This window comes from Anastrepha ludens, chromosome X (genome assembly GCF_028408465.1).
Source record: "Anastrepha ludens isolate Willacy chromosome X, idAnaLude1.1, whole genome shotgun sequence".
In the NCBI taxonomy this organism is placed as follows: Eukaryota; Metazoa; Arthropoda; class Insecta; order Diptera; family Tephritidae; genus Anastrepha; species Anastrepha ludens.
The window spans coordinates 32538086-32556532 of record NC_071503.1 but is presented as its reverse complement, the minus strand read 5'-3'; the positions used below and the strand labels follow the sequence as shown (position 1 = coordinate 32556532).

General features: G+C 40.0%; 1 protein-coding gene across 1 annotated transcript; it reads left to right on the top strand.

The window, feature by feature from the left end:
- The first annotated feature begins 8296 nt into the window (after nucleotides 1-8296).
- On the top strand, nucleotides 8297-18145 carry LOC128869901 (uncharacterized). The gene is made up of 4 exons (XM_054112499.1): nucleotides 8297-8885; nucleotides 8974-9465; nucleotides 9510-11238; nucleotides 17764-18145. The coding sequence occupies exons 1-4, from the start codon at nucleotides 8297-8299 to the stop codon at nucleotides 18143-18145; spliced, it is 3192 nt and encodes a 1063-aa protein (XP_053968474.1).
- The last annotated feature ends 302 nt before the right edge of the window (nucleotides 18146-18447 follow it).

The window sequence follows — 18447 nt, the reverse complement described above, 5'->3', positions numbered from 1 at the left end:
GATAAATTAAAATCGGCACAGGATGTTATGTTGAAGGTACATAATAAAAGACGAAAAGAAAAAAATTATACTCCATGTCAGACAGTATATGAGAAAGTTGTAGGTGGAAGGAATAAATTAAAACCGAAATATAGGAGACAAAAAGTAAAAGAAGATAGGGGAAATAAAATAATAATTCAGAAACGTGACAGAATAATTCACAAGGATAATATTAAATCTTAATATTTACAGAATGAGATTGGTGCTATTTACAGCATTCATATCTTTCGGGATGGCGGACATTATTGATTATACAAGGGAAGACTATGTTTTAATAGAAGACGGAGATGTTTTATTATATGAAGATTATGGGGATATTTTTCACATTGCAAATATAACTTATTTTGCGAGTTTGTTGGAAGAAATGAAACAACAAATGTACAGTAGGAATGAATATATTCATGTAAATGGAAGTAAGACAATGCGTACGGATTTTGACGTAAATGAAATTGAATACGAATTGGAAATAGAATTAATGGAGACATTAATAGAGCAATTGCAGGAAAAGGATCATAGAATTACAAGAGGTATTATTGAGTTGGGAACATTGTGGAAATGGATAGCAGGAACACCGGATCATGATGATTTAGTATTATTAACCAATAAATTAAATGAATTAGTGGAAAATAGTAATAAACAGTATACCACAAATTCACAGATGTTTAAAGCTATTACGCATTTAACTGAGAGGGTTAAAGAATTACAAGGAAATGCACATATTAGAATGATGAGTAAGCGTAGGAATAGTTATATCATTAATGAATTACAGAATTTAATACAAACTATAACTTTGGCAAAGGTAGGAATTTTGAATCCAGCTATTCTGCACATTGATGAGATAAGAAATATAACACGACATGAACACGGACGAATAACGATTACAGATTTAAAGTAATTCAAAATAAAGAATTAATTGTAATATATATAAAATATCCAAAGGTATTGTATGATTGTAAATTTTATGAAGTTCGGGCTATAGCGCAGAGAGATGGTAAATTGATAATTGAGGATAAAATAGCGAAGTGTGGAAATGATTATGTAAATGTAAAAGAATGTAAAGAAGAAATAAAAAATACATACTGTAAAATTGAAGAAAGGAAATCTTGTTTGTCGAAAATCTTGAATAAAGCAAGAACCAAATGCAAAAAATTAAAAGAGAAAAATAAAGAAATAGAAGAAATAAAACAGGGGGCCATATTAGTTTCTGGAACGCATGTAATTGATGAACGCACATTAGATGGAATTTATTTAATAGTTTTTAAGAATTATACTATTATTGATAATGTTACATATGAAAATATTGATGAAAAAATTTGGAATTATGTAAAAATTAATTATATTAATAACTTTGAAATAACTGAGTATGTTGAATCTACAAATGAATACTTAAAATTTGAAAATTCGAATGTATTAAATAAAATAAAACAGGAAATTCAAGAAAAACCGATTTGGTGGTCACTTACCACAGTATTGATAGTGTCATTGTCTTTTTATACAGTTTATAAATTAATAAAGAAAATATATGTCAAAAAAGCATTAAGAAGTAAAAATATAAAAGAAATGTAAATGAGTGATATTGATTTGACGATTCAGAATATCACCGATATATATTCGAAGACGGGACGTTTCGATTTAGAGGAGGGGGAGTTAATATCCTACTCTGGTAAGCCGCATAACGGCAAATATATACAAAAAGTTAGAGTAAGCAATACTTCTTAAAGCTGGCATAAGCTCTAATTGGATGATGAAATAAGCTCATCCAATAGTGAAATATTTACTGTAAATATAAACAATTATTTGTTAAGGATAGAATTACAATAAGCAATACTTTTTAAAGCTAGCATAAGCACAAATTTATAAACATAAACAATTATTTGTCAAGTACTTTTTAAAGCTAGCATAAGCACAAATTTATAAACATAAACAATTATTTGTCAAGTACTTTTTAAGGCTAGCATAAGCACAAATTTATAAACATAAACAATTATTTGTCAAGTATTTTTAAAGCTAGCATAAGCACAAATTAGAGGATGATGAAATAAGCTCATCCAGTAGTGAAAAATGTATTGTAAACACAAACAATTATTTGTTAAATATAGAGTAAGCAAAAATTTGGTATAAAAGAAATAACGTAAGAATAAAAGACTCACTTCAAGTTTGACTTTGGAAGCAAGCGTTTTATTTTTTTAACGCTCACCCGCGTTAGAACTTTAATTTGCATATGTACACTTGGTGCCCATATCCCTGCAAACAAATCAAAAAATTCTTTATACAAAACGCTTCATTACCAGGCACACAGGAAGATGGCATATGCAAATATAAATATGTACATATGTGAATTGAATTCAAGCAAAACAATGCTTATTAATATACACATATGCATGTGCATACAACCGCACACACAGGGCACTCACTTTATTCCTCAAAATGCGTATGTCGTTCAAAGCTAAAATTCTATGCCTTGCGATTACAAGAACAAAATGCAGTCATAGACGCAGGCGTAGCGGCCATCATTCTAGTTGCCATAGCGCTGAACAGTCGCGGCGGCGCCGAACAGTTTCAACTATTGTACTGTACAACAAAAACTCATCATCAAAAAATTCATTGATAAATTCGAGCTCATACTTCTAAAAGCAAGTACTTTCATTCATAAAACGAGCCGCACAAATGCCAATTTTCTCGACAATTCGAAAATAGTCAATATTGGAATATTTCGCGTAGAATTATTTGCCAATATTTGATAAATCTTGAATTTTTGTCAAGTCGAGTGCCCGCGGCATCGTACATATGTATGCATCAATATATGTACGTAAATATGTGTATATGTTCAATGCTGTGCCTATGAATGTGCGCTGCGCCTATGAGTGCGCGCTGGATTTCTTGAGAAGTTTTACCGTTTTATCTTGAGCTGTGGCTGGTGAGCATACATCCACACAGCATATCCATATGCGCAAATGTATATAAATTCACAAATTTACATTTGCATATGCCATCTTCCTGTGCGCCTGGTAATGAAGCGTTTTCTATAGAGGATTTTGATTCAGTTGAAGGGAATTCAACAAAGTTTTACAGACACCAGACAGACAGACATAACATAGTATGTATATAATTTTGGATGATTTGGAAAAATTCAAATATATAGGTCATATTAAAAGGCTACCAACATTCCTTGCTTCTAATCACCAACAAATTCTTATCGACTGCTGCTAAATTTACATAATTCAACCCCTTACTGTTAACTTTTGGTGAAAAATGTGGCTGTGGTGTACCACGCGCGCAAAACGAGTACCCCTCGAAATTCCATACGTTCCTGTCATTGAGACTTCTCTATACATTAACGTTCTCTGGACTAGACATGTGAGATCAGAGTGTAGAGAGGAAACGAAATGTTTCAAATCCAATGGAAATGGTCAAATTGCGAAAAACTGCACAAACGTTTTGCACGTTAACTTAGTTTCAAAGAGGTTGAAGCAAATGAGAATAGGTGGGAACAGTGTGAATTGTCTTGTGAATACTGGTGCAGATAAGGCGGCCGCCGTAGCCCAATGGGTTGGTGCGTGATTACCATTCGGAACTCACAGAGAGGTCGTTGGTTCGAATCTCGGTGAAAGCAAAATTAATAAAAACATTTTTCTAATAGCGGTCGCCCCTCGGCAGGCAATGGCAAACCTCCGAGTGTATTTCTGCCATGAAAAAGCTCCTCATAAAAATATCTGCCGTTCGGAGTCGGCTTGAAACTGTAGTTCCCTCTATTTGTGGAAAAACATCCAAGACGCACACCACAAATAGGAGGAGGAGCTCGGCCAAACACCTAACAGAAGTGTACGCGCCAATTATTTATATTTATTTATTTTTACTGGTGCAGATGTCACGCTCATGCGGTATAGCACTTACAAAAGATTATTTCAGCAATACCCTCTAAAAGCAAAGAGTATAAAGTTATATGGCTTAGGTAACAAAATACCGACGTTCGAGGCATGTTTTCTAGTATTATTGAAGTAGATGGCTTGAAAACCGAGCATACATTCCTAGTGGTAGACGACACACTAATTGGATTCGACCTAATAGAAAAATTCACGTTGACGGTGAATGCGACCGGGTATACATTTACAGAGAAAGGCGTAGACACCAGTATAGCAACAGTTTATAATGTTCAAGGTGTGGACGAAATTGATATGCCGCATAAATACAAGAATATAGTAAATCAAATGGTAATGAACTATACGCCAAACAATGCAACTAAAAAATGCCCTGTACATTTGAAAATTATTCCCAGTAATGACAAAATATGTTTTAAAGAAAACCCCAGTCGATTGTCGGCAATGGAAAACGCGGTGGTAAAGCAGCAAATTGAAGATTGGTTACAAGAGGGTGTTATTCGGGAGTCTGTTTTCGATGTAGTAAGCAAAGTAGTATTGGCGAAAAAAAAGATGGCACATTCAGAATATGCATTGATTATCGAAAATTGAATTGTCTCGTTTTAAAAGATCGCTTTCCAGTACCAATTGTAGAAGATGTTTTAGAAAAAATGCAAAGTGTTAAATTCTTCACGGTTATGGACCTCAAGAATGGCTTTTTTCACGTGCCGGTAGAAGAAAATAGTAAAAAATACACAGCGTTCATAACAAAGCAGGGCGTATTTGAGTTTAATAAAGCACCTTTTGGATTTTGCAATTCGCCAGCTGTTTTTGTGCGCTTTCTGCACATAATCTTTCAGGGCCTGCGCAACGAAGGTATAATGGAGTTGTATGTAGACGATATAGTTGTGTTTGGGCAAACAGCAGAAGCGTGTCTAGCAAATGTGCAAAGGGTTTTGCAGCGTGCGCAATTGTACGGTTTAGAAATCAAGTGGTCGAAGTGCCAATTTGTCCAAAATCGCATACATTTTCTTGGTCACACCATACAGGATGGCAAAGTCTGGCCTGGCCATGAAAAATTGAAGGCAGTAAAAAATTTTCCTACACCAAACAACTTAAGAAGTGTACCAGCTTTTCTTGGTTTGACAGGTTATTTTAGGAAGTTCGTCCAAGATTATGCGTTGATAGCGAAGCCGTTGACTCAGCTTCTTAAAAAAGATACAGAATTCAAGATTACACACGAAGAACTGGCAGCAGTAACTATGTTGAAAGCAATATTGGTAGAAGAGCCGGTCCTAAATTTTTAAGCATTTAAGCCTCTAAATCTGGTTTTGGCGGTGTACTCTTACAGCTGCAGGACGGTAAGTGGCATCGAGTGTATTATTGGAGCAGAAAGACTACGCCACACGAAGAAAAGTTGCATAGCTATGTTCTAGAAGTAAAAGCTGCTTATTTGGCAACAAAAAGACTGCGACATTACTTACTAGGTATTGAGTTCGTTTTAGTCACGGATTGCTCAGCGTTCAAGCAGACGACAACGAAAAAAGACATTCCACGCGAAGTTGCTCAATGGTTAATGTATTTGCAAGATTTCAATTTTAAAACCGAACACCGAACTCGGAACAGGATGAAACACGTGGACTCGCTAAGTCGCTATCCAGTTTTTGTGGTTACATCTGAAATTCGAGCACGAATAGTAAAAGCCCAACAAAGCGATGAACATTTGAAAGCTGTAGCAGAAATTCTAAAAGAGAAAGCGTATGGAAATTTTGCTATTAAAGATGAATTGATCTACAAACAATTAAGTGGGCGTAACGTTTTAGCGGTGCCAAAGAGAATGGAGAAAGAAATTATTGATAAAGCGCATGGTGTCGGGCATATGGGTGTGCAGAAAACTATGCACGCAATTGAACAAGACTACTTTATCCCACATTTAGAACATAAGGTCAGACAACATATTGCTAATTGTATCGAGTGTATATTACATAATCGTAAAATGGGGAAGCAAGATGATTTTTTGCATATCATAAATAAAGGCGATGCACCATTATGTACAATTCATATTGATCATCTAGGCCCATTGGATACAACAGCGAAATGTTACAAATATATTTTCGCCTTGGTTGATGGTTTTACCAAGTTCACTTGGTTATTTGCAACAAAGTCGACAGACGCAGAAGACGCAGTGAAACATTTGACCACGTGGGTGGATATTTTTGGCAGCCCACAAAGGATTATAAGCGATAAGGGCCCAGCATTCACTTCAAAATTATTTAAAGAATTTTGCGCTGCACGTAATGTTGAGCATGTGGAGACAACCACTGGCATTCCAAGAGGCAATGGACAAATCGAAAGAGTAAATCGAGTTATCCTGTCAGTTTTATCAAAGCTGTCAGCAGCGGAACCAAGCAAATGGTACAAGTACATAGGACAGGTGCAGAGAGTAATTAATGCACACGTTCATTCAGCAACTAAATACACACCGTTCGAAGTACTCTTTGGAGTAAAAATTCGAAGCGAGACACGGCCGGACGTGGTAAGAGCGATTGAAGAAGAAATTTTAACTGTATTTGCAGATGAGCGGAAGAAGGTTAGGGTGGAAGCGAAAGAAGCTTTTCAGAAGGCACAAGCAGTATATAAGAAAAACTTTGACAAAAGACGCAAAGCTCATACTGGGTACCAAAAGTTTGATTTGGTAGCGATTAGACAGACACAATTTGTGGCTGGCAAGAAGTTGAGCAGCAAATTTATAGGTCCGTATAAAATTGTAGAAGTTAAACAGAATGGCAGATACAAGGTTGAAAAGGCAGCAGATTTCGAGGGACCAGGACAAACATCTACAAGTGCAGACAACATGAAGCTGTGGAAATACATAGAAGATGCACAAGTTTTATCATCTGGGTCAGATGATGATCAGGATGACCGAGTGTAAGGAGGTGGCATCATTATTCGTCGTTGGCATCAGCAGTCGTTCAATTATCCTAACGAAGTAGCCAAGTTAGCAAAGTTGTCAGAATCAAAAACGTTGAAGTCGTTAAGTCGCCGAAGTTGAAAAAAGTCGTGAAGTAGCAGCCGAGCGAAGAAGTCGAGTTTCATTGTATTTAAAGTATATTCAATTTATACATTCAATTCTTTTTAATCTATATTATAATTCAATAAACATTGTTACATACATTCAATAAACATTGTTACATGTATGTATGTACCTGTCAATAGGAGGTATTTTCATTCAGGAAAAAAGAACGGTTTAAGATAAATCAACACTTATTTTATATTGTATGTCAATTTATAGTTTATGTATTCGACAGCATTTACATACATATGTATGTTTGTACATTTGTATATGAAAAACAATAATGCACAAACGCAAGAACATCATCTTCCTTTCATACATATGTATGTACATATGCATGTATGCCCAATAACCTTGACTGAGGTCCACGCTCCTGGGCTCTAAGCTACCGTGGGGTCGGCAGGTTGCGGATAGCCGGAAAGCCTGTAGTAGCAGGCCAATTGCGAAATAAGTTTACACGAATAAGCAACCCCCGACAATTGAGCGATCAGGAGCGGAGGATGCGGTATAAAAGCCAGCATAAATCTGATGAAGTTCTTGTGACAGTGGCGAGAAGACATCGCCTCTTAGATATAGGTGTCCCCCTCATCATGTGTAGGCATGATGAGTAATACAAAAAACCAGGCGCGACGGCTCCATAATGGACGGCTTCCTGGTCAGCGTCTGTTCACCATGTTAGGTGCGGCTGTCAAGACAACAACAACGACATTAAGACTGAGCCCAGTAAGGTCTTAATTATGGCGTACTGGAAAAATGATTGGAATTAATACCTCGAGCTGACGACTGCACTATTCTGTTTCCTTAGTATGCGGAGTGGTATCCAGCAGAAACGGCATTCAGGCTAATGGTGTAGTTGCCCCTGCCCCGTTAAAATGATGGCAAATCTCTAGGAACGCTCCATATTCCGTCGCCATTAAGTGTCGGCGTAAGTCTAGATGTAATATTCCTAGTTAACACTGATTCGGCTCTGAACTTAAGCTCCCATAAGGAGCCTTGGTCAACCCTAGCATGGCCTCCCTGCATGCAAAGATAACCATGGAATCGTCAATGGTGACTACGCATCGGAATATGGATAACGACCTGGAAGTTGGGGCCCATACAACATGAATACGAATAAGACAAACAACTCAAAACAACAAACTAGGGAAGAGGCTGAAGTAACAGCAAAAGCGGCATCACAAGTGCACGAGTTAATACTCCCAACAGCTATTGCAGATGGCAATAATGGCTGCGGGGAACTCCTTAAAAACCCCCCCACTCGCCACCAGACACGGGAAGGACCAGATCGGCGTCACCGTGTATGCAGCACTTCAGTTTCTTGAAAGCGATGACGGCTGAAGAAATCTACCAAGCAATTGGCGATAAAGTTAAGGAGCTAACGTATATGATGGAGTCTCCGAAGCGAAATATCAACCAACCAATGAGGGATTTGATCGCTAACATAACGGACCTCCATAAAAAGCTAGGTAGATCTGTCCTTACCCCGAGGAACCAGGCCCCAAGAGGAGCGAGTGAAGCAATTTCTGCTATTCGAGACAAAGGTACCCAAACCTCACCACTGATCAAGCGTACCACAGACTGCACGCCAAAGAGGGCAATAGATAACGCTGCAGCAAGCTCAGCGAAAAGAAGTAAAACGAACCGTGTCGAAGTCCTAAAGAATACACCGGTTAAAACGAACGAACAAGAAAAAACAGGAAAGTGGGAGGTGGTTAAAGCTAAGAAGAATCAAAAGAGTTCTACGCAGAATACTCTCAAACGAGACGTTAAGGAAGTAGGAAATAACGACGCCAAAAGCAGTAGAAGACGGAGAAGACCACCACGTAAGGACGCTATCGTGGTCAAAAGCGCTGGTAATATCTCATATGCCGAAATTTTGAAGCGCGTTAAGACAGAGCCAAGTCTTAAGGAGCTTAGTAACAACATACAAGGAGTCAAAAAAACCGCGAAAGGAGAGTTACTGCTTCTGCTGGAAAAAAACATCCGACCCAAATACCTCGAAAGTCCATGAAGCTGTTAAGGCGGCTCTAGGAGAAAGTGTAGATGTCAGGGCACTTACGGAGCTGAGGCAGGTGGAAATTCGTGACCTCGATGAAATCACGACAAAGGAAGAAGTTCACGAGGCGGTAGCAAGACAATTCCAAGAGCTGGAGATACCTATCTCAGCCATTTTGGGTCTGCGAAAAGCTTACGGAGGAACACAAACGGCGACGCTAAAAGTAACACCGGAAATCGCTACCAAGCTGACGGAAGCTAATAAAATCCGCATAGGTCTCGTAATTTGCCGCATACGGGAGAAGATCGAGCCAAAAAGATGCTTTAAATGCATGGAATATGGGCATGTGGCAGTAAGCTGCAAAAGCTCAGCTGACCTTAGTAACACCTGCTTCAAATGTGGTAACAAGGATCACCAGGCCAAAAACTGCACACAAACAGCAAGCTGTATAATGTGCAAGAAGAAGAAAGAAAGCGATATGGCGCATGCGATGACCAGCAGTAAGTGCCCTCAATATCTGAGAGCTCTTAAAGAAATTCGGCAGAAATGAAGATCTTGCAACTAAATCTTAACCACTGTGAAAGCGCCCAGGACCTACTCGAGCAGACTATACGGGAACACAAAATAGATGTTGCTATACTTAGTGAGCCCTATAAACACAAAACAGGTAACGGCTGGGCCTCTGACACAACAGGCAAGTCAACGATTTGGAACTGTGGAGCAAATAGATCCCAACTGATGAGCGTGAATGCAGCCCGCGGTTTCGTACGTGCGCGCGTGGAAGGCACATACATTTACAGCTGCTATCTACCACCCAGCTTAACTCTGCTGGAAGCAACAGGCATCCTGGAGAACCTTGCCCAGGATGTAAAGGAGCATAGACCTGTCATCGTAGCCGGTGATTTCAACGCTTGGGCTGTTAACTGGGGATGCCCACGCACAAGCCCTAGAGGGCAAGCCCTGCTGGAAGCGTTTGCTATGCTAGATATAGCCTTGATGAACACAGGAAGTCAACAGACGTATCAAAAGGCAGGAACGGGGTCTATAATCGACCTTACCTTCGTGAGTTCTAGTCTTGTTCGCGACACGAAATGGTTCGTCAGCCAGCATTACACTCGGAGCGATCACCTCGCAATAATCTGTGAAATAAGGAAGCACGGCGAAGAAAGGTTCCCAAATAACTACGACACGCGGTACAAAGTTAAAACAATGGAGGCTGAGATTATTGAAATCATGCTGGCAGATGTAACTCTCGGAGGGGATGCATCTGAGAAAACAACACAAACCATGAGACACCTAACAGAGGCATGCGACGCAGCCATGTCCAAAACGAAGCCCAATAAGCGCAACAGCGAACCTGTCTACTGGTGGACAGCAGACATTGCAGAACTGCGCAGCGAATGTTTAAGAGCAAGGCGAATCTACCAACGATCTAGGGGTACGGACAGTTTCCAAGAAAACCAGCTCCAATATAAGCAAAAAAGGAAGGCCCTAAAAAAGGCAATCAAAAACAGTAAACGCCGGTGTTTCCTGCAGCTATGCGACGATGCCGATAATGACCCTTGGGGCCTCGGTTACAGGTTTGTTATGAAAAAACTCAAAGTCTTTAAGCCACTCCCAACAACATGCCCAGCTACACTGCGTAATGTAGTAGAAACTCTGTTCCCCGTCCAAGACACTATACGAGACCACGAATTGGTAGGATCCTATGAAGGCGACCAAAATTTGCAGCTAACCAGCAAAGAAGAACTCCTGATGATCATAAAACGGATTAAAAATAATAAAGCTCCAGGACCAGATGGAATCCCCAACGAGGCCTTAAAAGTAGCTATTCAAAGTCGTACCGACATTTTTGTAGATCTCTACAATACATGCCTAAAGGAAGGTACATTTCCAACCCAGTGGAAGTTGCAGAAACTGGTTTTAATACCAAAAGGATCCAAGCCTGCGGAAGATCCTACAGGCTACCGCCCCCTGTGCATGCTCGACACCGCAGGAAAAATCCTGGAACGACTGATTGCAGTCCGACTGGAGGCTGCTATAGAGGATGTAGGCGGTTTATCACCCCGACAATTTGGATTCCGGAAAGCCCGTTCAACAACAGATGCTGTGTCTGCAGTCAAGACCATTGCGCAGAAGGCAATAGAAGGTACTCGATGGCTAAACGGTAGCAAGGAGTATTGCCTAATTGCGACACTAGACGTCAAGAACGCCTTCAATACGGCGAATTGGAGCAAAATTCTGATCGCGCTGGATAACTTCCACATTCCAAGGTACATTCGCAGGATTGTCGCCAGTTACCTTTCAGACAGAACCCTGCGCTATAAAACCGATGCTGGGATAAAAGAGCACAAAATAACTGGCGGAGTTCCACAAGGCTCAGTCCTGGGACCCTTACTTTGGAACGTCATGTACGATGGAGTCTTGCGCCTCAGCCTGCCTCTAGGGTCGCAAATCATTGGATTTGCTGACGACATAGCTGTTGTGGTCGTGGCCAAAACACTCCGTCGAGCCGAAGAAACATGCAACCAGGCTGTCGGCATGGTAAAGAGATGGTTATGCAACAGTGGTCTAACTCTTGCGGACCATAAAACTGAAGTAGTATTAATTAGCAGCAGGAAGATTGTGGAGTCAGCTAATATAATGGTGGGCGACCATGGCATAGAATCGAAGCCATTCATTAAGTACCTGGGCGTAATAATTGACCGTAGGCTCAATTTCAAAGAGCACTTGGTGTACGCGAGTAGCAGGGCAGCAGAAGCAGTAACTGCACTAACACGACTAATGATGAATATTAGAGGCCCTAGACAAAACAGCAGGAGACTTCTTAATACTGTGGTCTCATCGATTTTGCTGTACGCAGCTCCAGCATGGGCGGAAGCCACAAACTACAGCTCGTATGTGAAGTGTATGAAATCGGTGTACCGATTGAGTGCCCTCAGAGTGTGCTGCGCGTTTCGCACGGTATCGGAAGACGCCATTATGGTTATAGCAGGTCTACTCCCAATCAACCTAATGGCAACAGAGTATGCAGAAATCTACAAAAAAAAAGCTACTTCAGAACGGGCGACAATACGCAGGATAGCAAGAGAGCGTAGCCAGCTTTCATGGCAGGAAAAATGGAGCTCGTCTCCCAACGGACGCTGGACGTACCGCTTGATTCCCATAATTTCCAAATGGATTAACCGTGAACATGGACAGTTAGATTACTACCTGACCCAAATACTGACAGGACATGGGTGCTTCAAATCCTACTTTTACAGGTTTAAGCACGAAGACGACCCGTACTGTTCTCATTGTGCACCAACTGCAGAAGACGCAGAACATGTTTTGTTTGTCTGTCCGCGATTTGCGTTAGAAAGGGAGGAACTAAGCACTAGGGTGGGGAAGCCAATTACGGCTGATAACCTAGTCGATATTATGTTAGAGTCCGAAGAATATTGGTCCGCTGTATGTAATATGGCAAAAATAATAGTCTCCAAACTGCGTCGCGCTGAACAACAGCGCAGATCTTCATGAAGAGGCAATAGGCCGCTCCCCCTTCCGTGAAGTACTACTTAACGGTTGTCCCGCGGGAGGGAAACGGAGCTGGGGTGGGTTTTTAGTGGGTGAGCCGAAAGGCAAGTCTCACACTTTTCGGCTTTCAATGCTTTGTGCCACCTCCATAAAAAAAAAAAAAAAAAAAAAAAAAAATAACCTTGACTTATGTACATACATATGTACACATGTCACAGCACATCACATTCTTACAAGAAATCAAATACACATACGCACTAGTGAACGAGTTTCTTCCTAACAAGTGTAAAAACGATTCTGCTCTATGTATGTGTATATACCCACTTTATGTCCTAGCATATATACATACATATATACCTACTTGCCTTCTAAACTTCCTACAAAATAATTGTATTCATATGTTACTACATCCATGCACGTTCATACTATACATTCATGCATATATGCGCGAGCACAGCGCTCCCTTCTTGCTTCCGTATACTTTTGTCTTTCACCAGTAGATATTACTAATATTTTACTTACAAAAACACAATACTTTGATAGACGCAAAAGCGACAGCAAGCGGAACGCGATGGCCGCTTTGCCACCACACATTCTAATATGTTCTAGAACACAACAAAAACACATAGCTCACATGCGCATGTCGCCCGAAGCTAAAATCTAAGCCTAGCGACTACAAAAACAAAATACATTCGTAGACGCAGTCGCAGCGGCCACGATTCTATCAGCGACGGCGCTGAACAATTTAGAACAAAAACAAACAGTTCATTCATAAAACGAGCCTCCCATATGCCAATTTTCGCGACCATTCGAAAATAGTCAATATTGGAATATTTCGCGTGGAATTATTTGCCAATATTTGATAAATCTTGAATTTTTGTCATGTCGAGTGGCCGCGGCTCCGTATGTATGTATGCACCTTATATGTATGTAAATATGTCTTCTAACTGTTCGACAGTCGCGAGTTAATGGGACTTAGATTCCTTGAACAATTCCAGCGAATCACACATTTCTGTCCGCAAAGCCGCATATATGTACCCTATGGTCAAAAAGTACCGGAAATGTTTAAATAAAACATAACAGAGTTAAATTTCAGGCAAATTTATATTATCTCCTTCAAAATATGACCCGTCTGAAGCAACACACATGTGCCAACGTTTAACCCAGTCCTCCAAACACCCCCGGCAGGCCGACATGGCCTTCAGCTCCTTCGTCGTATTCTCTTTGATCTTTTTGATCGGTGCGATGGCGCGTTATCATTTCGCAAAATCCAGGAATTGTTTGCTCACATTTCCCGGTTCTTTTTGCTCATAGGATATACATATCCCAACTTTTCACTGACGGACAAGAAGGCGGTCGCAGTTGTTGTTTTTTATATGCATACATTTTGCGTTTGTTGAAGGCTTGTAGGTATATATTTATATATATTTATATACATATGCGTGCATGCGCGTTTGGCCTTCTGGATGGATATTATATTAGAATATTTTTTCATCAATATGGGAATGTAAGCAGTTTAGATTTGACTGAAGAGATTAAATATAGGAATGCATATCATATGATTGCCTTTATGGCTGTTTTACATATAAATCAATTCAAAAGAAGTATGAATAATGTTATATAATAGGACTATGAATAAGTACGTGCGGTTTTTTTTCGAAATTTGAAACTTTATTGACGTAAAATGGTTACAAATTTAATATTCAAAATATTGTCCATCGCTTACTACTACTTTTTCCCATCTTTCTGGCAATTCACGGATTCCCTTTGTGAAAAATTCGGTCGGTTTTGCCGCAATCCACGAATCGATCCATTTTTTGACTTCATCGTAATTACGGAAGTGCTGGTCAGCCAGGCCATGTTGCATCGATCGGAAGAGATAGTAATCGGATGGCGCAAGGTCTGGACTATACGGCGGGTGGGGTAGGACATCCCATTTGAGCGTTTCTAAGTATGTTTTGACCACTTGTGCAACATGTGGCCGAGCATTGTCATGTTGCAAAATAACTTTGTCGTGTCTATCGGCGTATTGCGGCCGTTTTTCTCGCAGTGCTCGGCTCAAACGCATCAATTGTCGTCGGTAGACATCCCCCGTAATCGTTTCATTCGGTTTCAGTAGCTCATAATACACAACACCCAGCTGGTCCCACCAGATACACAGCATAACCTTCAGGCCATGAATATTCTGCGCCGACGTCGATGTTGAAGCATGGCCAGGGTATCCATACGTTGCCCGACGTTTTGGATTGTCGTAATGGACCCACTTTTCATCGCCAGTCACAATTCGATGCAAAAAACCCTTTCTTTTGTGCCGTTGAAGCAGTTGTTCGCATGCCATAGAACGGCGTTCAACGTCTCTTGGCTTCAATTCATACGGCACCCAATGGCCTACCTTTCGGATCATTCCCATGGCTTTTAAACGTTTGGAAATGGTTGATTGATCAACTCCCAAAGTTTTTGCAACCTCTTCTTGCGTTTGAGCCGGATCTTGATCGAGCAATTCCTCCAATTCGGTATCCATGAACTTTGGCGGCGCACCCTCGCGTTCTTCGTCTTCCAAGCCAAAATCACCACTTTTAAAGCGTGCAAACCACTTCTGGCACGTTCGCTCAGATAGAGCATGCTCACCATAAACTTCCACCAAGATACGATGACTTTCGGCTGCTTTTTTCTTCATATTAAAATAATGAAGAAGAATTCCCCGCAAAAACACATTATTTGGCACGAAATTCGACATTTTCAAGTGTGGTAAAAATATTGTTGTTTACGCTTCAAATAAAAAACTTATACTGACGTTTGTGCCTTACGACAGTAGCTCTCCAATGAATGTTTGGAAATGTGGATCGATGGAATAATAATCAAGTTACGCCATCTGTTGTAAAACCGCACGAACTTATAAATAGACCTATTAGAAAATAAATTTCTAAATAACAGGTATTAGGAACACCTGAATACACTATTTTAAATCAATTCTAATTAAACCAAATACAAAAAATTAAATAAAAATTATCGAAAAAAAGAAAAATACCTAAGGGACTTGAACCTGAGTCAAATATGGGACGATGTACTGCATACACGGCACGTCTCTCACGATTGCGCTAATCTACAATTACTAATGAAATTTCCTAAATCACTCATTTATTCGATTCGCAGTTTTATATGCACATATTCTGTGTTAGTTGAAAGTTTGTATGCGTAATTATATGCATATGTATGTGTGTATGCGCGTTTGGCTTTCTGGACGGATATTAGAATGATATTTTCTCATCAATATAATTTAGATTTGATGAAAGAGATTAAAAACATATGTACATATTTTCTGTTTTGATTGATTTATATAAAAATCAGGTCATATCCAGTATGAACTATTTTATACCGAAAAGAAATTTCCATTTATGAAATACAAAAAAAACAGCATTTTAAAGAAATTTTAATTAAAATAAACTCAAAAATTTTACCAAACTTTCCTGGTTTGAATTGTAAAAAAAAATGTGCAAGAAAAAAAATATGACTTCAGGACTTGAACCTGAATTAAATACGTGCCAAAAAACAAAACGAATAATTCCGCCGACTTTAGCTTCTGCACCACAAATTAACTGCCGCGCGGCCTTCTTAATCGCAAATTTATTCGCCTCGCTGTGGGCATGAAATAAGTCGATTTCCTTAGTAGTGTGCCGAAAAATCTTATGAAATTCCTTAGTAGTTTGGTAAACGCAGAAAAAATCTCAATTCCTGTCCTAGCGTGGTAAGTAAATATAGAAACCCTCCACTAGCGTGGTAAATATCTGCAATCCCCCACTAGTGAGGAAAGTTGAATTTGAAAATTCCTTAATATGAATCTACAAATTAGTACTCGAAAAAAGCTCTTTTAACATTTGCTCCTTCTCATTGCATTAACATTCTCTGCTTAAAGATAACCGAAGCAATATATCAACAGGCTGTATATCGTTAAAGCAGTTACCAAGATGTGCCCAAATCCACAGAAAACAGAGGATACCTAGTCCTATTCTAGTGGAGAAAACAGCAGCAAAACCAGCAAAGCTAATTTATGATACCAATGCAAAAAGAGAAGCTCGGTGATCTCGTCGGCAAGTAGGGCTCTGAAATAGATGAGCTCATCCGTTCCTGTAAGCCGCGGTACAGAATCCACGGCGATATTAAAAATGTATGCCGAATAATTAAGCGCTGGCATACGGAACAAGGTTTTCAAGTCAAGACGATGCAGAAAACAACACATCTTGTTCGCAAGACGGTGGAAGTGCAACCTACAGCCAATGACCGTGTCAGAACACACTAAGCACTAAGCGAATCAGAGCTCAAACGAATCCTAGGGAAAACTTTTAAGACCCTGAGAAGGCCTCGGGGGCAAAAAAAGGAGAGCTGCAGCCCCAGCGGAGAAACAACACCAAATGTTAAGGTCGACGCAGAAGGAGAAAGAATAGGTGAAAGTTTGCAGGCCGAAAGTTCGATTTCCGAAAAGCAAGATCAACAATAGATGCTGTAAGAACTATAGTTGATATTGCGAAGGCCGCTGTTAACAAGTAAAAAAAAATGCGCAGTGGTCACGCTAGACGTTAAACATGTGTTTAATTCTGCAAACTGGAGGAATATGCTCACGGCACTCAGAAGCTTCACAGTCTCGCGTTATCTGATTCGTATTATTAGCCAGTAAGTCTTGCTTTACGATACAGGAGAAGACCTAAAGAGGTACATAGTAACAGGAGGTATTCCACAACGATCTTTAGTAGAGCCAACACTCTGAAAGGTTGGCAATATTACAACACAACCAACATTCTCAAGGTTGTGATGCCAGCAAATGTAACTGTGGTGGGTTACGTAGATGATATTGCTTTGGTGGTAATTGATAAACGTAGCGACTGCCTGCAGCCTATCTGCAATGATGCCGTTGCAAGAGTTCAAAGGTGGGTGAGCAACGCTAATCTTGAGCTGGTGGCGCAAAAAACTGAGTTGGTCCTTATCTATAATTGTAGGCGGAGCAAGAGCCTCACTATTTCGGTGGGAGGACATGACATCGGGCCCCAAGCATAGTTAAAGTATCTTGGAGTCCACATCGGTGAGAAGCTGAGGGGCATCTAAAAACAACCAGTCGCAAGGCAATAAGAGTGAATAACGCTCTCATGCGTATGCTACCAAGAAATAAATAAAATGTGTGTGCATGCAAACATGAACGGTCGTGTTTTTGATTGATCCGCTATCGAAGTTTTAAATATGAACCTATACCATCATAAATTAGAAATTGTGTAATTTGCTATATGGGACAGTGACTCCAGTTTATTACATTTATTCTTTTTGGCTATTACATGTTATACCGAACTAACAATGCCGTGTCTATGTGCCAACAAAGTTGAGCGTACACAGGAGAAAGTGGAGTGCGACAAGTGTAATGATCTTTTTCATTTAAATTGTGTCAACCTACAACCTGTTGACTTAGAATTTTTGCTTAAAACGGGTAAGCAATTTACCTGTGATAAGTGTGCCGCTGTTCGACGTCAATCCCTTCGAGCACCATCAGCTCCCATCAACCTGGATGACGAAATTGCTGATAATGTACCAGTGAATCCAGATAACCTAAGTGCACAGTTATCACATCAACAACTGCCGAAATCAACATCAGCTGATGACGTAAACAATATATCAGTCTGAAAACAATTATCAGAGAAATTGCTGCTCTGAAATCAGAAAATGCTCGTGCGATGGCTGCAATTAGCTCTCTTAAAGAGGATAAGCAGTTGCTGATTTCGCAAATAAGTGAATTGTGTGCAAAAGTAAAGGAGTTACGGAAACATCAAACCGTTGATGTCTCCTTTGCTCCTGTACAGCCAACTGCTGAGGGGAAAGACCTTAGTGCTTGTGTTCTTGCATGTGAATGTCATGAACAGAGAATGTTAATGGAATGAGAAGGAGCAAATGTTAGAGGAGCTTTTTTCGAGTACTAATTTTTAGAT